General features: G+C 41.9%; 2 protein-coding genes across 2 annotated transcripts in view; one reads left to right on the top strand and one right to left on the bottom strand.

The window, feature by feature from the left end:
- LOC148079524 (poly [ADP-ribose] polymerase tankyrase-1-like) overlaps positions 1 to 6,918 on the top strand; it is a 67,026-nt gene extending 60,108 nt beyond the window's left edge. The window contains exons 23-29 of the mRNA XM_087791113.1: positions 954 to 1,074; positions 1,232 to 1,329; positions 2,935 to 3,009; positions 3,079 to 3,184; positions 4,739 to 4,925; positions 5,006 to 5,162; positions 5,267 to 6,918. Of these exons, the coding sequence (XP_087647239.1) occupies positions 954 to 1,074; positions 1,232 to 1,329; positions 2,935 to 3,009; positions 3,079 to 3,184; positions 4,739 to 4,925; positions 5,006 to 5,162; positions 5,267 to 5,353 (831 nt within the window). The 3' untranslated portion in view covers positions 5,354 to 6,918. The remainder of the gene's footprint in view (positions 1 to 953; positions 1,075 to 1,231; positions 1,330 to 2,934; positions 3,010 to 3,078; positions 3,185 to 4,738; positions 4,926 to 5,005; positions 5,163 to 5,266) is intronic.
- A 3,506-nt stretch (positions 6,919 to 10,424) lies between these two features.
- dusp4 (dual specificity phosphatase 4) lies at positions 10,425 to 16,609 on the bottom strand. Its single transcript, XM_087791114.1, has 4 exons — positions 16,072 to 16,609; positions 15,392 to 15,519; positions 13,977 to 14,196; positions 10,425 to 12,026 (listed from the first exon to the last, which is right to left on the bottom strand). Exons 1-4 carry the CDS (start codon positions 16,439 to 16,441, stop codon positions 11,638 to 11,640), a joined length of 1,107 nt encoding a protein of 368 aa, XP_087647240.1. The 5' UTR covers positions 16,442 to 16,609; the 3' UTR covers positions 10,425 to 11,637.
- Positions 16,610 to 21,866: the final 5,257 nt, after the last annotated feature.

Genomic DNA, 21,866 nt, shown 5'->3' on the forward strand with positions numbered 1-21,866 from the left:
TATAAATAACTATTCAAACACTCAATGTAAACTACAAAATAATAACTGAAATAACAGTGATTTTCTTCAAAAAAATAAAATGGCACTTGTTAGAATGCAAATTGTTTTATCTGTATCAGTAAGAATATTTTTCGCGTTTAGTTATACAATTTCCTACGCTCATGAACGCAGCATAGCGATCCCGACATCATTAAATGCATCATTTGTGTGTGTGAAAGGTTGATGTTTCTTCCAGTGTTAAGCATCCACGCTTTAATTGATGATCTATTTTAAGTAGTAACTAAATGTTCTGTCTATATGATCATGTTTGCATGTAAATATCATCTTCAAGTGTTCAGCGTATATATTTTATTTTATCAGGATTGCGTCATAAATGATCATATCGATCAATGCATCCTAACTTCAGTTAAAGCTTTATGCAGCTCAGCTCAAGTATGTAGATTTAAAAAAAGATTTTTGCTGCGACAGTCAATTAAAAGATTTGTTCAAATAAGTGAATCGTTCATTAACGACGCACCAACACTTTCAATACGAAGCCGTCACTAAAGTGACTTTTCTTTTGGTACAAAACTGAATTCCAGTTATTTAATCCTCTGGAGTCCAAGCTGGTGTATTTCCACGGATCACTCGCTGCTCCTCGCATCCATCACGCTCAAAGGTCAGCGTTTGAAAACGGTGTCGTCTTAGTTTCCGCCGAAAAGACGTCCATTAGCGCGTCACGGGCCCGACGACTCTCGCGCATCCATTAACCTTTACCTCGTCCTCTCATGAATATCCGTCGTGTTGTGTCTGCAATATGTCTCCAGTAATGGAGCTTGTTATCGTCGATCCCTCGTCAGGCTCAACTTGTTGCTCAGCTTGTTAGGATTCCCGGCGAGCGAGCGAGACGCGAACCGTTGCATTTTTTATTGAATCAGTTTGTGTACAAACAAGTCTGTGCTGTTCCCGGGCAGATTTCTCTGGATGTGCTGGCAGACATGGGTCACGAGGAGCTGAAGGAGATCGGAATCAATGCTTACGGTCACAGACACAAACTCATCAAGGGCATCGAGAGGCTCCTGGGAGGGCAGCAAGGTCAGGAAACACACACACATGCACACACACACACAAACACACACTTGACGCAACATAGTTGTACAAACAACTGTAAGTCGTCACATGAGGATGTGACTCTTAATAGACATAGATTGACGACTATATCTGAACTAAACTCCACTTTGTTTGGATGCAGGTGCGAATCCTTACCTGACCTTCCACTGCTCGAGTCAGGGGACGGTGTTGATCGACCTGGCGCCGGATGACAAGGAGTTCCAGTCCGTGGAGGAGGAAGTAAGAAATAAAAACACTTTAAATCACACTTAAATCGTTTGTTTGTTGGAAGCAAACTTCCTCAAATCTGTCTTTCTTTGTCCTATATTTCAGGTTGATAATGTTATATTCTCATGTACAGTTGACCCTCCCCAATTAAAAAACACTTTAGTAGGGGGTCACTTATCACCTAACCCGCATTACTTATGGTGCCAACAAAATGGTGAACTCCCATCATGCCTTGCTACACATTGATCTATTAAGTCACCACTGTGTGGTTGCTACTATACTGTACTTAATTCTACGTGTGTGTTGGTATATCAAAAGTTATCGAAAGCTGTGATTGGATAGCTGGGCGGCAAAGCCTTATGGGATCTTTTCAGGTCACTGTTACTGTGAGAGTTGCTGAGAGAGATGGCGCCTCATATGCTATGTTGATGTTGCAGGTTTATTTATTTATTCACTTGTTGAAATCACCAATATTTATTTGGTCATTACTGTATTTCATAGATTTATTTTATTGCAGAGCGATGTGTGGTCGCTTCACTGTCTGTGTTTTTATGATATTAGTCATAATTCTTGTTTCCAAAGACACGTTTACAAAACTTCACACTAGCTCTGGTTTATCAAGTACACAACCTGGTTTAAAGAGGGTAAAAAAAGATATTAAATCCAAATTTCCAGGTCTTTATTTTGACCGGAATAGCGAAAATCTGACACAAGAATCATTTTATTAAAAAATATAGAGAAGGAAGAAAATATCTGGAGAAGAGAATTAAATAAATTAAAACCATCAATTTAAAATAAATGTAATACTTGCCTTAGACTGTTGTTATTTCAATGGTGAGAATTGTGACTTAAATGTCTGAGAGGAGCAGCAAGATTTAAGGAACACGATAATAAAAAGATCACAGGGGGCTGATGGGTAAAATAAATGACCATTTTGTCTAAAGTAGGTTCAGATCCGTGAGACACTTCTTTATATAATGTTCGTTGTATTAATTATAACGGTCTGGAAGGTTTTTTTTTAAAGCCTGTATTTTCTAAGAAATAAAATTATCATGAGACTCTTGACTAGTCAGACACTCGTTTGAGTCAAGTTTAATAAATACAAAAAAACGGTAAACTAGTAAAAAAGAGTAAGACACAAACTCTAGATTGTTTTATCTCAAAGTTATTCTGTGATTATAACTCATTTAAAAAGGTGATCTTCACGAAGAATCTTATCAGGAGGTTATTTGTCCATCCGGTGATCGAAGTCCTGCTGGAACAACAGGCGCGAAGGGTTAAACTGTTCTGCCGCCCGTCAGCTCCGTCTCAGTGCAGTAGATGAAGGCGGTAATTGAGGGAGACGCGAGATATCAGTCTTGATGTCGGGCTGATGAATGAGAACCGCTGGATGTTGAAGAGGTGATTAAAAGTGTAATTCTCTCTCCGGAGGAGTCGATAAACGACTGGCAACGCCGTCGCTCCGGAGTCTTCGCCCAGATCTGCCAAAAATATGAAGCGTTTTCATTTAATGGAGGTCATTAGGAAATAGATGGGCTTCGTTTCGGCGACCGTCCTTCTGCTCGGCCTCGCGCTGACATGTCGATCGCGAGTTAATCCACGAACCTGCGTCCGCAGCTGCAGAGCACCATCAGAGAGCACCGTGACGGAGGCAACGCCGGTGGAGTCTTCAGCCAGTACAACATCATCAAGGTCCGGGTCCGTTCTCCTCCCGTCGGCTCGCGCAGACGCTCATGTGGTTGTTCTGATGATGATTGACAGATCCAGAAGGTGGTCAACAAGAAGCTGCGGGAGAGATACTCACACCGGCAGAAGGAGATCGCCGACGAGAACCACAATCACCACAACGAGAGGATGTTGTTTCACGGTATTTACTCATGAACTTGAGTCATATTTTGTATTTAAAACATGTTTGATCTTAACTTTTGATTTAAAATATTTAACTTCTGAAGCTGTTGCAGTGCCATATGGTACATTTTTTACAATGAGAACACATTATTAAAGAGTTTTGCGTTTCTTAGCATTTTCATTATTAGCTTAGCTTCACACTTTGATTGTAGCTGTCAATCAAACGTCGGCTGCACATTTTGTCAGGAAATATTATTTTGAGTTTTCCAGTTTAGTCACCAAGTGAGGATGTTTTAAATTCATGCTCAATGTTGCTGTTTTTCTCTGAAACTAAAGCAAATCCGATGATTTACTGGTCGTTTCATGTTTCATTAACGTCACTAATTAGCCAAAGTCTCATCTTTAATATTGAAATATTTATAAATAATTCGGGATTCAAGATACTGTCGCTCCATCAGCAGCTATAAAGTCATACTTTTTAATCTGCTTCTTTAGGGGCGATTGAATCTTTATGTCATGGTTTATGAAAATGAAAACAAAAATATAGTTGGTGGCAAAAATAGTGACCTGAAGAATTTTCTGGTTCAGTTTGAATGTTTATTTTAATATTTTATTTATTTTAAATCATTTATTTCTAAAATCCTTCTATATTCTTGAAATAAGCATAACACTCAGTTTGATACTTATCACGATACAGAGGCAACAATACGATATATTGTGATACTATAGTAACAAGAATATATTTGTAGTATTGTCGAGTACTTGACTCTGGTGTTGCAGAATTTAAAGATCACATGACTCTTGACGAAGTCGTAACGGTTTTCAATTGTTTTGAAACCAAAATATGTACAAACATCAGCTTTAAAAGCCTGTATCCTCTCATCCTCAGTCATCGCCAGGATCTCACATGATTGTTCCTTTAGCTATGTAGGACATAAGGACTGCTGCCATTAGCCTAGCGGCAACTCAAATAATGATTATAATAATAATAATAATACATTTTATTTAAAAGCGTCTTTTAAGAGACTCAAGGTCGCTTCACAATAAAGTCACATAATACAATAAAATCAAATGATACAATAAAACCAGGTGCTCAAGGATAAAAACGACTTGATAAAACAAGGTTGTAGCAGCAGATGAAAGGTTATCAGGCGTATGCAGAGCGACTAAAAACTTAACTACAAATAAACAAACATCTTAAATATTTACATGAAATGGAGTATTATTATTCATTTAAACACACTTTATTGAATTATAAACCATATAATAACAAAACCTAAGAAGTGAAATGTGATTAGAAACCAAAAAATTTAATCAAATAACATTATATTTCTTGGAAAACCAAATCGTGCCGTTGAATGTCTATCGCTTGTGGAAAAATATATTGCAATATATCGCCGTGTTGATATTTTCTAACACCGCTACTATTTTTGTGTCACTAGTGTTGAAGGCTCAATAAACTACATCTGGAAAATCAATTTGCCGCCTGAGTGCAAACGTCTTTAAATTCAACACCGTCTGTGTCGTCTTCTTCCTCTTCTTCCTCTTCTCACTCCTCCGTCTGTCGCTGCAGGTTCTCCGTTCATCAACGCCATCATCCACAAGGGCTTCGACGAGCGTCACGCCTACATCGGCGGCATGTTCGGCGCCGGAATCTACTTCGCCGAGAATTCGTCCAAGAGCAACCAGTACGTGTACGGGATCGGAGGAGGCACCGGGTGTCCCACCCACAAAGACCGCTCCTGCTACGTGTGCCACAGGTCCGGTAGAAACCCACCCTCCCTTCCCCCTCACCATCATCAACCCTGACCTTTGACCTGACGCCATGTTGACCTTTCAGACAGATGCTGTTCTGCAGAGTGACGCTGGGGAAGTCCTTCCTCCAGTTCAGCGCCATGAAGATGGCCCACGCCCCCCCGGGTCACCACTCGGTGATCGGGCGGCCCAGCGTGAACGGTCTGGCCTACGCCGAGTACGTCATCTACCGCGGCGAGCAGGTGGGTCCAACGCCGACGGTGCCCCCCCTCAAGGACGTCGATTCTGTCTTTCAGTCGCAACTTTTTTTTCACCCGGTATTAAGACGTCAGGGTTGTGTCCGCAGGCGTACCCCGAGTACCTGATCACCTACCAGATCATGAAGCCCGAGAGCGTGGCCACGCCCACCGCCCCGGCCGAGCAGAAGTCCTGAGTGCGGTCGGGATCCGAAGGGAATCAGAGGTGCTTTCTTACAAACACTACGACATGAGGAACATTAAGTGTCTTCAGGGGTCGGAGGAATCCTCCCGACCCGGGGATTTGAACCCACGTGTTTTGATACGGTGCGTATCGAAAAAAAAGGAAAAAACAGCGACAACGTTTGTGTTGTGAATGTGAGCGAAGATGAGATTAACTGTGGGGGTCCACGACCCACAGCCAGGACCACGACCCGCGTTTGCCTCTTTCTAGAACCGACCGCTGCCCAAAACTTTCTTCAAATCCTCCCAAGTACGAGATCTGCTCTCGAGTCGAGGGTGTTTTTAGCGACATTTGAGGACGGGACCGTCAGGCTGACACTGTGCGAGACAAACGTTTGCACATTCGACACCAGCTGCACCACACCTGAGGCTCTTGTTTCAACCATTTTAAGATTTAACTCGACAAACGTATTCAGCCTAAAAACCAACATTTACGTCACAGCTTTGCACAAATGCTACTTGTGATTCGTATCCTACGACTAAAAATCAAAACTATCCGACGTATTCTGTGGAATCCTAGTGACTCTGGTGCAGCTTTACAGGCCGCTGACGTCTTATTCACGTTCAAACCGGACGATGTTTACAATGAAAAAACTGCTGCCTTTCCACTGCGCTCCTCTGTGCTCGGCCTCCATCTAGTGGCGGCTCGACGGAACTACAGCAGGAGGCAGTCAAAGTTGGAGTTAGTAAATATTTATTTTGTTTTTTTTAAATAGCTGTTTCTCGTACTTTTCTCCGAGTTTACCGTCTTCGATTTTAATGAAATGTGAATTTCTGAAGACGGCGCCTCCGGGGAACACTCGGACAAGACTGTGAGAGAAGAAGAAGAAATGTTCATAAATCCACAGGAAACGGTTGAGGATCAACTTCCGGTTTACATTTTAAAGTTGCAAATTTACAAGTAAACTTGTACAAGCGATTCGATAAAAATCTACCCTTAATGTGAGAAAGTGATGATTATTGGTGACCAGAGCGACTATAAATCCTTACAAACGCCAACGATGGTTTGAATGTTGACGTCTGTTCAAGACGTGACTCTCGCTTGAATGTATTTTTTTTTAGATAAAACTTTATACGGTTCAACTTTCAAGTCCAATTCAAGGGTTTTCATGTTAATTTGCAACTTTAAAAATATCTGCCAGATGTGACTGAATGTCATACATTTCCATTCACACTCCATAAAACACGCTCGTGTTTTTGTTTTCTTTTCTTTTTTGTGTGTGCGACCCCCGGACCAGAAGTGTGTACAGAACACGGTTGTCGTGACGACCGTACATGAATCTTCTAAAGTCAACATTCAATCAAACCTCTTAACCTCATTATACCGATGTTTTAATGTTTTTTTTATTTATATCACTACAAACAAACAGGACCACGTGTGGAAGCCAGGGGGCGCTAGAGCCTCTCTTCATAAACATTCTGGGATGTCACCTCTCATGGACGACTTGCTTTTTCGACTCCAGGGTCACGATGTTGGTTTTGGTCGAAGACGAGTGTAAATTAAAAAGATTTAATATCGGCCTCTTGTCGTTCTTTGCTCCCATGGCGGGCGAATGTGAGGAATCTCCGTGGACGATGATGTTTGCAAATGACATGGTGATCTGTGGTGAGAGCAGGTGGAGGAACCGCTGGAGAGGTGAAGATATGATCAAGAATGAAGGTTAATTGCAGGAAGACGGAATATATATGTGCGAGTAGAAGGATGCTGGGGTTGGAACTGCCAGGCAGGAGGTCTAGATGACGACCAAAGAGAAGGTTTATGGATGTAGAGAAAGAAGGGGATACAGAGAAAAGGCTAAGATGAAGGAGGTTGGTTCACTGTGGTGACCCCTGGACGGAGCAGCCCAAAATAAAAAGTAGAAAAGCCAGAGAGCTCCATCTAGTGGCGAAAATTATAACAGCTGCTGACGGAAACACTGGGTAGTTTTATAGTCGAGCGACGCCAGTGGACTAAAGTGGTATTGTTTTTGCCTGATGGGAGACCACATTTCCCATGAGGACTAGCGCGCAGCGTCGTCAAGTGGTCAAGAGTTGGACAAAAGACTTCGTTGATGACGTGCGAACAACCATGAGGTAATAAATCTAATCGTTGATAATATTATGTGACGATGTTGAAAACAACATACGTTTAATTACCAAACAACCCTGCAAGAGTCGAGTCTATTACGTGAACACAACAATTCCAGAACTAAATATTTATACTTTTGTAGGATAAAGAAGTAAAAAACGGAGTAAAATACTCTCACTCTTGGAGTGTTATCAGTGGCGGTTCTACACTGAATTACTCCCCGGGCGAGCCTCCCCCCCGACCGCGACAGATAATAATAATAATCTCTATTTATATATATCAGACATGTCACAATATCTTACAGTAACGATGTGTTTTATTACACAAAACAGTATGGACTTTCTGAATGTATTCTATATACATTAATATTGCAAAATATATCAGATGTATCAATGAAATAAAAAAAATAATGTAAAAAATAATATACAAATAAAATATAGGAACAATATTCTTAATAGCACAAATCCTTCATCACACAAATAACACACTCGAAAAAAATATATATATACTGTATTACACTGTTCCAATGACACCAGAACACGCTAAAAGTTGACCTTTCTGGCCTTCCTTGATGCAAAATCATCAACGTGCAGGAATTATAAACATGTATATATAATATTATGAATGAAACGTGCGTTATATGGAAGAAATTCATCGTGTGACTGACTTTACAGTATATTATCCCCCCACGCCGCCACCCTCCCCCCCGTCCGATCATTTGGAGAGACCCAGAGGTGAAGTGTCGCCGCGCCCCCCCTCCTTTCTTCTCTCACTCACAGCTGCACCTTGTCAGCGAGCAGCTGCTGCAGAGGCACATTTTAATTTTTGTTATCGGCGGCTGCCCCGTTCGCCCGTACCTAAAACCGCTACTGCGCAGACACACACTGACACATGCGCACACCAGTGACATGCACACAAACGCATAACTACACATCACAAACAAACCTATAAAATGAATAAAACAAATGCGCACGCGCACACATAAAACGGATGCCCACGAGCACACATAAAACGGATGCCCACGCGCATACAAAAAACGGATGCCCACGCACATACAAAAAAAGATGCCCACGCGCATACAAAAAAAAGATGCCCACGTGCATTCAAAAAAAAGATGCGCATGCGCATACAAAAACAGATGCGCACGCGCATACAAAAACAGATGCGCACGCGCATACAAAAACAAGATGCGCACGCGCATACAAAAACAGATGCGCACGCGCATACAAAAACAGATGCGCACGCGCATACAAAAACAAGATTCGCACGGGCATACAAAAACAAGATGCGCACGCGCATACAAAAACAAGATGCGCACGCGCATACAAAAACAGATGCGCACGCGCATACAAAAACAGATGCGCACGCGCATACAAAAACAAGATTCGCACGGGCATACAAAAACAAGATGCGCACGGGCATACAAAAACAAGATGCGCACGCGCATACAAAAACAGATGCGCACGCGCATACAAAAACAGATGCGCACGCGCATACAAAAACAAGATTCGCACGGGCATACAAAAACAAGATGCGCACGCGCATACAAAAAAAAGATGCCCACGCGCATACAAAAAAAGATGCCCACGCGCATACAAAAAAAGATGCCCACGCGCATACAAAAAAAAGATGCCCACGCGCATACAAAAAAAAGATGCGCACGCGCATACAAAAACAGATGCACACGCGCATACAAAAACAAGATGCGCACGCGCATACAAAAACAAGATGCGCACGCGCAATCAAAAACAAGATGCGCACGCGCATACAAAAACAGATGCGCACGCGCATACCAAAAACAGATGCGCACGCGCATACCAAAAACAGATGCGCACGCGCATACCAAAAACAGATGCGCACGCGCATACCAAAAACAGATGCGCACGCGCATACCAAAAAAAGATGCTCACGCGCACACCAAAAAAAGATGCGCACGCGCATACCAAAAAAATAGATGCGCACGCGCATACCAAAAAAAGATGCGCACGCGCATACCAAAAATAGATGCGCACGCGCATACCAAAAAAGATGCGCACGCGCATACATAAAAAGATGCGCACGCGCATACAGTGTTTTGAAACGCTTCTTAACGACTCATCACTAATCTTTTACAAATAATCAAATTATTATTATTATAAAAATACCCCTTTTTTCAGTATCATTTACATGTAACAAAGTGTAAATCTCAGCAACGGACTCACCTGTTCATCGACATCATGTCCATGAGCTCCTGAACTTACCTGCACAGGTGTTACTAATCCAGCGCATCACACAGGTGCGAACATGAAGCAACCTTTTTTTTTGGTGATTTCATAACTTTTTTTAAAGAATAGAAATTAAAGAAATAAAATGAATATTTATGAAACAATGTTTTGTAGATGAATGTTACACTTATGTAATCTCATTTTTTTTCTGGCCAACGAAACATTTATTTGTGATTTGTTAAATAATATATTAATAGTTATCTTGATTGAAACCAGTAGAATGTAAAGACATGATGAATTATTTATCTGTTATTTTCCATAAAAATCGACGCTTTGAATCTAATTTAAAGTTTAACAATAGTCGACATGTTGCTCTCAACAGTGGAACACGTGACAGCAGAAGTGCCCTTGAGCAGGATTTGAAACCTTTCGATACACCAGCACCAAAAAGAAATGCAAAAAGCGTCATACTGCGTTGCTACCACTGGATGGCGCTGCACACCAATGAAGCAAAAATGCACGCTTTACAAACATGTTTTTTGTATTTTCATTAAAATATTCATATCTTAACTGCAAATGTAGTTATCCTGAAAATTTACCAATATTGTTAATATTTTCTTGTCATATGAATGTATTTCCAAGTGAAAGCTCTTCAGTACTAAATAACGAAGAAGGTTAAATAAACATTTCGAATGATACACAAGGTCCTGCTTAAAAACAAACAGCTCATAATAAGACAAAAGACTGAAGATCTTCATTAAGAACATTGTTTATTCAACGGTGGATTTCAGTAATAAATAAATGCACAGATTCAATGTCACAATAAAATCGAGGGCAAAAATTCTTCCTTCTATGTACAACTCATCTATTTACATGTAGAAAGGAGGATCGATATTGCCATGACGACCAGACACGGAGACGGATGGACAGCGGCCGACACACACACACACGGTAACAAAGTATTGCCTGGTTTACTGATTGGCTCTGATCTGCTCGCCGGCCCCCCGTCGTCGTCGTCGTCCCCCACGTTGTGCAAATCAATCATAAATTAAGTTCAGTATTGCATCACTTCAAAGTGCTACAGAGACAATCGTCCAGACCGGAGAAGTCTTGTCGCTGCTGGACCCTGTTGTTGTGTTTGTGCGAGCGTGTGTGTGTGTGTGTGTGTGTGAGACCAGACTAGTTCGGTATTGCGTCGTCGTGCTACTGACCTAAAGTGGGCGTCAAAGAAAAACATTCCAGACGTAAAAGTTTGGTTGTGGGATGTTGCCGCAGACTAACCTGAGTGTTCAACATGTTTGTGTGAGCGGATGGACAACGTCCCACTTGTGTTCAAGGCACAAACTTGTTCAAACGTTTCCTCGTCTCCTCCGGACGGACGACTAACAGGAAGTGTAACTTTTGAAGTGCGTCTCAGGCTCAAGGAAAAAAAAAAAAAAAAGCGTCTCTGCCGGTCGTGTCACGGGTTCTTCTCCTCCTTTTTTTTTTTTTGGCATCATGTTTGATTCATTTCATCCGTCGAGTCGGGAGGAGATGAGAAGCAGAGATGAGAGGATGAGGGGTCGTGAAAAGGAAGGGGGGAGGAGGAGGGGCAGGAAACTCCGGTCGCAGCACCTGTCACTGAAGAGGCCACTGCGTTCTGTCACCCTCCTCCTCCTCCTCCGCTGCTCCCTCCATCCATCTCTTTTGTCGGACGGCCAAAGAGGGGAAAGAGCAGGTGCTTGAGATTCCATCCTTCCTTCCTTCCTGTGTCCATCTCCTCTCCTTAAGACGAGTCGTCTCCATAGCGACGGAGCTTTACACCGAGAGTCACAGAGTGTGAGGCTCCAGCCAGAGAGTGTGTGTGTGTGTGTGTGTGTGTGTGTCTCTGTGTGTGTTCAGAATCAGGCACCGCGACATCACCTGGAAGACCCGAGGGGTTTTGTTTTTGTTTTTGGACCAGCAGCCCCGGTCACGAGTCCGTCCATCAGTAGCCCGGCGAGGTGGTGAGCGGGCTGTGATGCAAGTAGGCCGAGTTCACCACCGACACGGGGAAGTTGAAGATGAAGGGCGAGGTGGGCGTGGCCGTGGCCGAGGCGGCGCTGGACGAGGTCTTGGGCGCGAGCAGCGGGCTGGCGGTGGCGGCGGCCTCGGCGGCGCAGGAGGTGGCGAGCAGCTGCGACTCGAACTGCAGCAGCTGACCCATGAAGCTGAAGTTGGGCGAGATGATGCTGCGGCGCCGGCGCACGAACTCGAAGGCCTCGTCCAGACGCACGCGCTTCCTCTTCATCAGGTACGCCAGGCAGATGGTGGCCGAGCGCGAGATGCCCGCCTGACAGTGGACCAGGACCCTGCCGCTGTTGTCCCGCACCGAGTCTGAGGGGGGAGAGAGAGAGGGAGGTCAGAGGTCAGTCCTGAGTGGAAGTGTAGTTTAAGATCAATGTAAACTCTGCTGTCACTCAGAGATGAATCCGCCACTAAAATATCATGTACTCGCTTCATTCGTCAACTAGAAAACATGATTTGAAAGAAAAACCATGAATTAAAATGTAAAAAGAGAAGTTTTATATGATAATAACAGAAAAAGTAATGATGGATGAGAAAAAAAAACATACATTTTAACCTAAAACTGTGAGAAAACCCAATCATCTCCCTTCTGTTATTTGTTGTTTTAAGAGAAATTAATCTATAAAATAATGCTATTAAAGAATTCATAAAAGATTAATTGAATCTTAAGAGGAATAAAAGTTTTAGGTGATAATATAATAAAAGTGGAGGATAATACGAGCAACAACTTGACGTTTCTAAGTATTTGTAACATTTAGTTTAGAAATAATTTGTAAAAAGAAAAGATCAAAATGTTGCGACAAATTTAAAGTAAATGTAAAATACATATTAAACAACAATAGAACATAAAAGTCAATTGAATAATGATTAACTTGAGTAAAATCCTTTTAACTTAAAAGTAAAAACATTTTAACGACAAAAACCGACTTCCTCTCGTTTTTTGTTATGTTTGAGGAGAATTTGACCTCTGACCTGTGCCGAGAACTTTGAGTGACACAAACAAGAGTCAGGAAATGATTTGTCTTTGAGTGTCTTTGTGGAAAAAAAATGAGTGACAGACGAAGAGATAAGTAACTAAAAAAAAATTCAAAATGTAGCCACTTTTGTCTCTGAACCGACAGATCTGGACACGACGCAGAGAAACTTCGATTCCGGTCACGTCATTACAGACTTTTTTTTAACCTTTTCATTAATTTAAAATCATACTTTCATATCTAAAAGATCAGACGATCAATTTTGTGGTGTGACTAAACGTGTACGTGGACAGGGATGAGGATCAGCAACGACAAATCCCAAACAATCTCCTTCATTAGTCATATTTGCTTTTAAAAAAAGAAATAGATGAGTCATCCACGAGAGACTCTGTGTAGACTTGTTACTTATGAATGACCTCTTAACTGGTGTGTGCACGTACGTGTGCACGTGTAAAGCTCCTTAGAAAATGAAGGGACGTTCGGAGACATCACCTTGTTAGTTTGCGGCAGAGTCACGCAATATTCTAGTCGTCCTTACATTATATGCATGTATATATATACACACATGCACGCACACACACACACACACACACACACACACACACACACACACACACACACACACACACACAGCAAGTTTTCAGGTAACTCCAACACAACGTCTGTTCACTGGGTAACAGTGGATGAGTCAGAATCTGGTCCCTCAGCAGCTATCTATGACGCATACCAGCACCTACACACACATACACACACACACACACACACACGAGCGCACAGGAAGCAAAAACTCTCTCACACACACACACACACACACGCACAGATTTGCAAAGCTCACACGACATCACAGGCAATATTTTCTCAACGCAAATGTCAACGTCTGCGTCTTATTTTTTTCCCTCTCGTGAAGAGTGCGGAGGAAAAGTGGAGATTGAAAAAAAAAAAAATAGGATTTTATCTTCGCCGAGGATTCTGGGATTTATTTGCGTCTACGCTTAGGATTCACTTCATTTATTCTTCCTCACGTTTATCCTCCATCTTTTTAAATACGATTTATATTAAGATTCATATTTTTAATTAAATTATTTACCTGTGTCGTCAAGAAAACAACGTTAAAACCTATTAAAGTCTATTTTGTTTTTATTATTTTATGTGATTTTCTACCATCTGTTGATTTTAAATCCACGTTCTCAGCAGCTGAACACGAACACGTGACACAGAGGTCCAGCAGCTGGAGCAACAACACGCTTCACACCCACGCCCGTCCAGTCCAGGAGCACACACTGACCTATGAACTCGATGGCCTCCAGGAACCAGCAGCTGATGTCTTCCTTGTGGTTGTCCTCCACGGGGATGCACTTGTACTGGTACGCCCCCTCGAAGTGGTTTGGGCAGTCGGACGACACGTTGAGCAGGGCCGAGATCCCCATGGAGTCCAGCACCTCCTTCTTGGAGGCGTGGAGGGCACTGCCGAGGTAGAGGAACGGCAGGATCTCCACCGGTCCGGCCTGGAAGAAGAAGAAGAAGAAACACAAAAGATTATTATTTTGAACTACTGACTGGCTTTTAACTGTTGTCATCATTAATGCGTTTTAAACTCGTATATATCGACAACGAATGGGTCATCCGAGCTCATCGCTTGAGCCGCGTCGATACGTTTTGCTAGTTTTGGCGAACGTGTGTGACGCGCTGTGTAGCCGGAGGTCCATCGACCCGGACCGGGTTTTTGTTTTTGTCGCTGCTGACGACAGCGGGACTGATGACACAGTGGCAGGAAATGATCAATATTGACCAGAGATGTCAGTTGAGACGAGGGTGAGGGGGGGAGAGAGGGGGAGAGAGGGGGAGGGGGAGGGGGGTAGACATCCGACAGGAAGTTGCGAAACACCTGACAGTGTTTTCTGTGAACCAGACACAGACTGTGTGTGTAACCGAGCAGAGACACGTGATTGTGAGAAAATGCGTTCGGTTCCGCAGGCGCCACGAGACCCGCGGACGCTCGCAGGAAGTGAAGCAAGAGTCCAACAAACGACGTCGTACGACAAGAGGCCACTCGGGCTGAACCCGTCCTCCATTTTAAAACATTATTTTTTTCTCATCCGTCGGCGCAGAACTCGACGACAGAGCAAACAACAGTCAAGTCGCTCATGAGCGAGGCAAACATCCCATGACTGCCGCACAGGAGCCGAGTGTCAATATTTGAACGCGCCCGCAAGATGGTGAAGGTTCAGACTGACGGTGCTTTAATATTCCCACGGACGCACGTGTTTTTATCAGGAAAGATGTGGAACCACGGCGTTGAAAATCTTACGTTTACTAAACTGTCACTAATCACGAGGCAAAATAGATCATTATTAAATCCTAAATATATCCGTGTTTTTTCACCAAACTAAACTCGCGTCATCTGTTCTGTTCGACATCTCCATAAGTCATGATATCAACACAAACGTCTACTTTGACCAGAGCATCCGACGGGCCACGGAAAACGACTCAGAGGTGCCGATTTGGCCTCCGGACCTCAAGTTTGCAGCTCCAAATACTAACTCAAACAAGGAACAAACTGCTTTTTAAACATTAATAAAATTAAACTAATTATATTTAAACCCAATTCGCCCTCATCGACCGACTCTTCAAGCGTAAACAAACCAGATTTTTAAATCCAAAAAACGCCAAAGCACACAAGAGACAGCGGCGACCTCTCACCTGGTCGTGGTGCGGCGTGCCACAGGACGAGCAGGACGAGTCCACGCTGGACTGGCTGGAGAGCGCCGGTAACGACTTGTTCTTCTGACAGTACTCCGGGTACTCCGTGAAGAAGCGGTCGTAGCCACCTGGAAGAGACATGTTGTTTTTTTAGAAGACTGACAATGCCAACCATGACATTTTTATTGAATAAAGTGTCATTAAAAACACTAGGATGGTGTCATGACGCTGATGGATCAAGTGGATAAACTCATCTTTTAAATACAAATGTGCTTGCCTGCGTCACACACACACACACACACACACACTGAAGAATGCACCACAGCTTGCACCAGTTTGTTTGTGGAGATGCTCTGCAGTCTAAATATAGTTGCAGCGGGTGAATCCAAGTGGTTTTTTTTAGTCCCTTCACCCTCCAGAAGCCCTTGTGTTGCTGGTTGAGAACCCTCTGGCTCCTACGCAGCAGCATTACCTCATTCACTCTCAGTGTATGTGTGTGTGTGTGTGTGTGTGTGTGGGCTCGAGAAATGCAGCGCAATAAATTAAATTATTTTTTATTAATTATTTTTTATTTACTATGTAACTATTTAGTAATAAGACAAATAAATTCACTATTTAAAATTAAAAAATAAAATTATTATTGTCGATAAATATTCTTCCATTATTATGGCGTTGTTTACCTTTGAGGAAGTACATGTTGGACGGGCACGAGTCCCGGCAGAGCGCCTGCAGCACCACGGTCACGGTGCTGTCCTCCTTCACGGTGTCACAGTCCGGCGTCCGCTCGTCGTACAGCACGACGGCCGAGTACAAGCCGGAGCGCAGGCGGCCCCGCGCCTCCTCGTCGCCCGCCAGCACCTGGTCCAGGCTGAGCGAGGAGCCCTTGGCGCGGCGGCGCACGATGGTGTTGCAGCGGGCGTTGACGGCGCCGCGGATGTGACCCGCGGAGAAGGCGAGGAAGGAGCGGCAGTCCAGCAGCAGACACTTGGCGCTGTCGTCCTTCAGCAGCCGCTTCAGCACCGGGCAGTCCATCTCGCAAAGGTCCTCCATTTTGTTTCTTTCTTTCTCTAGGTTGGCTTCTCTGCTGCGTCTCTTCTGACACGCGTGTTCTATCCGCTCATCTCTCGCTTCTCTCCTTCACTGACTCTCCTCCCGATTGTTATTTTCCCGTGAATGACTGCATGGCGTCACGGCGGAGGTGACGTCAGCGGGCGCGACGGACCAATCGGCGAGCGCGACATCCCCTTGGCTGGTGCGCGCGCCGCCTCCTCCTCCTCCTCCCCCCTCCTACTGTCGTCCATTCATAAAGGAGAAGACAAACATCAATGAGAGAAGAAGAGGGACGAACACTTTCGCTTCAACCGCGAAGAACTCTTGAGTTGTCGTTGTTTTTTTTTGAGGTCGTTAGCGTTCTTCGTGTGTCTCAGCGGCGACGGAGAACGACTTCTCGTCGAGGAAATGTCAACCAGATCTCGTGTGGCGTTGAGGAGAAATTCAAAATGGCGGATTTTAATACTCTTGATGGTGACAAATACTGGAAGACTAGTCGTGGCTGCGTTACTGTGTTGAAATCCCCACAAATGCCATCAAATGAAACGTATAATGAAATTAAAATGGTTGACATTCATAACACATTTTAACAATAAACAGGTTTCCCCTCTAATTTCCAATTAATTCACCAACAACTGGTAATAAACATAAGTAAGTTAGTCATTTTAATTTGTATAGCGCTTTTCCAGACCAGGGTCACAAAGCGCTTAAACAATCAAAACAATATTCAATAAAGTATATACTTTAAAGATCAAGATAACACTGATAACACAACAGGAGTTCCAGAAAATCAAGGAAAAGCCTGAACAAATAAACATGTCTTAAGATGTTTCTTGAAGGAATATGAAAAAGTGGCTTGTCTCACTCATCAATAACATTACATTTTTACTACAATTCTTATTAGTTTGTGTCTTATTTTACACATACTGTACATGAAGCTCAATAAGAGTTTTTATGGAAAAGCAAAAGTAAGTAAGTTATTTTTATTTGTATAGCGCTTTTCCAGACCAGGGTCACAAAGTGCTTCAACAATCAAAACAATATTCAATAAAGTATATACTTTAAAGGTCAAGATAACACTGATAACACAACAGGAGTTCCAGAAAATCAAGGAAAAGCCTGAACAAATAAAAACGTCTTAAGATGTTTCTTGAAAAGGTTATTTGCAAGTGTACCGTTTATTTAGTACATTTTAAAAGAAAAACAAACTTGTTTTATCCTGAAAACAAGTTTCTTTTTATTTTAAGAGTCTGAGAGAAGACTTAGTATGTGCTGCAGTACAACTACTTTCTCAACCCCATGCTCAAAATGTTGTTTTTTATAATTCATGTGTTATTTTAGCAGTCTCTCCAGATGAGAGTTAATGTATTTCAAGCACATTTTTGGTCATTATTTCACTCACAGTTGTTTACAACGGCTTGTTTCAGTGTTTGTACCAAAAATATATATTGTTTTATGGACTTCTACTTAATCTTCCACGGTTTAAGAACTATATGGTCGTGAATAATTGTGACTTTTGACCAGTTATGATGCAGATCCTCTTGACTCAGCTCACGTTCCATATAAACAGTGTTTTAGGGATGCAGCAGTGCAGGTGGGCGTGTGCTTACGTATGTGCTCACACGCAGGTTTGTGTGTGTGTCAAAGTGTGTGTGTGAGGAGTGTCATCTCACCAGTGGAGACACCATTTGCATCTTCGATCAAAGAGCCTCGGCAGCCAGTGTGCTTAGGTATTTGCATGTTGATCCTATTGCCATGGAAACCAGGGGAGAGAAGCAGGACAGTCTGATGGCGGATCAGAGAAATAAAGATACAACGTAAACACAGGCGCTAGTTTGTCTAGAACATCACGTATATTGAATATAATTGTTCAAATTGGTTCATTTGATTCAAATGTTTTTAATTGTTTCCTACAACTGCACCTAAACAACACTGACAATGTGCAAGAGAAAGCAGATATTTTGAATAATACTGTTAGAAATACCTTTTTAATACATACCAAATATTATATTCATGGTAAACGATGTAAATAAAATGAATGAAGATGAAAACGTAACAGTAGAAAATACAGGCAGAAAAGATATGTATAGAGAAAGAGAGTCAGAATAAATACATATATATGAAATATGACAGGTAAGTACTGAGTAATCACAACCCTGTAATACTACCACCAACAATGAGCTGCACCGGCGGGATGGAGCTGCTGCCGTAGCAACAAGGGAGAGGGGTGGAGGCGGAGACAGCCGGCAGTGCGACGTGAAAGCATTGGCTGCGTTGCAAAGATGTCATCCCTCCCGCCCTCTTCCCTCCGTTTCCCCCTCCATTCATCCCCCTCTCATCCCTCACCGCATTCCGTCATCCATCAATACAGGATGAGAGGGGATACTCTGTCTGCACACGTCACTGTTGGTAAATATCTCGCCTTCCCCTGGTCCTTCCACTCCTCCCTGTTATCACTCTATAACACACACACGCATGCACATGCACACACACACACACGCACACACACACACACACAGTCAGTGCAGAGCAGCTGACAAGTATACACACTGACAGGCTGACAGCAGTGATGAGCTGCAGCTGAGAAGGCACAACGTTCTGTCGCCGCACGACCCCGACTGTACACTTCATCATGACATCATGTCCTTGACCCCGTCGACAATCATTGTTTACAAAGTCAGGCCACAAGATGCGTGTCTGAGAAAGGCTCGGTCTGTAGATCCGTCCTATTGTGTTTGTAAAGTACGATGTTGTTGTTTTCTAAATGTATTTACTAACTGTGAAGCAGAATTAACCTCTACACAAACATGACCGTTTTTTAAATTTTATATTTAGCAAGCATAGCTCTGTACCATTTTTATATTAAGCTAGCATAGCTCTGTACCAGTTTTATATTTAGCTAGCATTGCTCTGCACCCGTTTTATATTTAGCTAGCATAGCTCTGTACCTCTTTTGTATGTACCAGTTTTATATTAAGCTAGCATAGCTCTGTACCAGTTTATATTTAGCTAGCATTGCTCTGCACCAGTTAGCGAGCATTGCTCTGCACCAGTTTTATATTAAGCAAGCATTGCTCTGCACCAGTTTTATATTAAGCAAGCATAGCTCTTTACCAGTTTTATATTAAGCTAGCATAGCTCTGTACCAGTTTATATTTAGCTAGCATTGCTCTGCACCAGTTTTATATTAAGCAAGCATTGCTCTGCACCAGTTTTATATTAAGCAAGCATAGCTCTGTACCAGTTTTATATTAAGCTAGCATAGCTCTGTACCAGTTTTATATTTAGCTAGCATTGCTCTACACCAGTTTTATGTTTAGCTAGCATAGCCCTGTACCGGTTTTATATTTAGCTAGCATAGCTCTGTACCAGTTTTATATTAAGCTATCATAGCTATGTACCTGTCTTATATTTAGCTAGCATAGCAATGTACCTGTTTTATATTTAGCTAGCATAGCTCTGTACCGGTTTTATATTTAGCTAGCATAGCTCTGTACCTGTTTTATATTTAGCTAGCATAGCTCTGTACCTGTTTTATATTTAGCAAGCATATCTCTGTACCAGTTTTATATTTAGCTAGCATAGCTATGTACCAGTTTTATATTTAGCTAGCATAGCTCTGTACCAGTTTTATATTTATGTACCAGTTTTATATTTAGCTAGGATATCTCTGTACCAGTTTTATATTTAGCTAACATATCTATGTACCAGTTTTATATTTAGCTAGCATATCTATGTACCAATTTTATATTTAGCTAGCATAGCACTGTACCCGTTTTATATTTAGCTAGCATATCTCTGTACCAGTTTTATATTTAGCTAGCATAGCTCTGTACCAGTTTTATATTTAGCTTGCATAGCTCTGTACCTTTTTTATATTTAGCTAGAATAGCTCTGTACCTGTTTTATATTTAGCTAGAATAGCTCTGTACCAGTTTATATTTAGCTAGAATAGCTCTCTACCTGTTTTATATTTAGCTAGAATAGCTCTGTACCAGTTTATATTTAGCTAGAATAGCTCTCTACCAGTTTTGGATTGTCATGCTTTATTTATTAGGAGGAGAAAAATGAACTTCTGATAAGAAAGTTTGTAAGATAGTGCTAACATCTCACTTATTTTAAAAAATGCAATCCTAAATATAGTTTTATTAATTTGAAATTGTGTCAAAATGCTTAAAAGAATAAATAGGATTATATAAAGTATACTCTATGGTCTTTACATAAATGCCTTATTCTTTGATGTCTGTGATAAATGTTGGATTATGTATTTGCTAAGCTAATTGGCTAATATAGGATTTACAAGTAGAAAAATAACTGAATTAAGTTATCCTGTTCAATTCAGTGGAACAAATACTTTTGCTACAGTATAACATTTGTGATCAGGTGTTTGAGATGTTCTTATTTGATTATACAAAAACTATTTTTATTGCGTGTTTTTATACCCAATATTTAAGTCATGGAAATGCAAATAAGGAAAACAAGTGAATTATACATTTTAAGATAATTTTGACATAAAACAATCATCATTTTTAATAGATTGTAAGAAGTTCATTTTTATTATTTAAATATCCTTACCATCTGTTTGAAACCTCTGACACTTCCACCTCAACAATCCATTGCTATTTACTAAATGTATTTTTGTAAAGCTATAAATACTATAAAAAACCTATAGCAAACTACATATATTTTCATTTCATTGAAGAAGTGGTTAATAACATCATTAAACTGTACCGTTATTATTATTGCAAGAGGAATCCAATCAGTTTGTTCAGTCGTGTGTTTCATTTTCATCACGGACGTTTCATCTAGAATCTCACAGTATTGCTATTATTTCCTCAGTCAGTCGACACCTCGTGAGCTTCTGCCTGGAATATAAGATAAAAATAATGAAACATCAAAGACGTTTCTCTGTTGCAGCACAAGTCGTGCACACATCCAGCACAAAGATTAAGCCTCACAAAAATATAAACACATACGCTATATGAGTGCGGTTGTGTTTGCACCCTTAATCTCTGCCACACTCTAATCCCATAATCCCAGCAGCTAAAGCCTGAATGAATGTGGCTACATTTTGGTGAATGAGTGAGTGTCATGTGTTCGTGTCGAGGCTGAGACAGAAAGAGCAGAAGGTATACGAGCAAGGCATTAACAGAAGCAGGAGACGGAAGTACAGGTACAGGCGATCGGAGGGGTGGAGGAGGGGGGAGGATTGAACGGCGGAAATGAATGAGTGGGATAATGAGAGTGGTTAACTGTGTTTGGACTGGATCTATAATCTCTCTCTGATGGTGGATCTGCAGGACACAAATGATTTGTCAGGGTGAAAACAGGTCGGCTTCTCCAGAGAAAATGAGATTTTCAGGCATCTGTGATGAAACAACATCTCTAACAGAAAAACCGGAAAGCCGACCAAGACAGACCATTA

Source organism: Callionymus lyra, chromosome 5, assembly GCF_982586985.1.
Source record: "Callionymus lyra chromosome 5, fCalLyr1.hap1.1, whole genome shotgun sequence".
NCBI classification, from domain to species: Eukaryota; Metazoa; Chordata; class Actinopteri; order Syngnathiformes; family Callionymidae; genus Callionymus; species Callionymus lyra.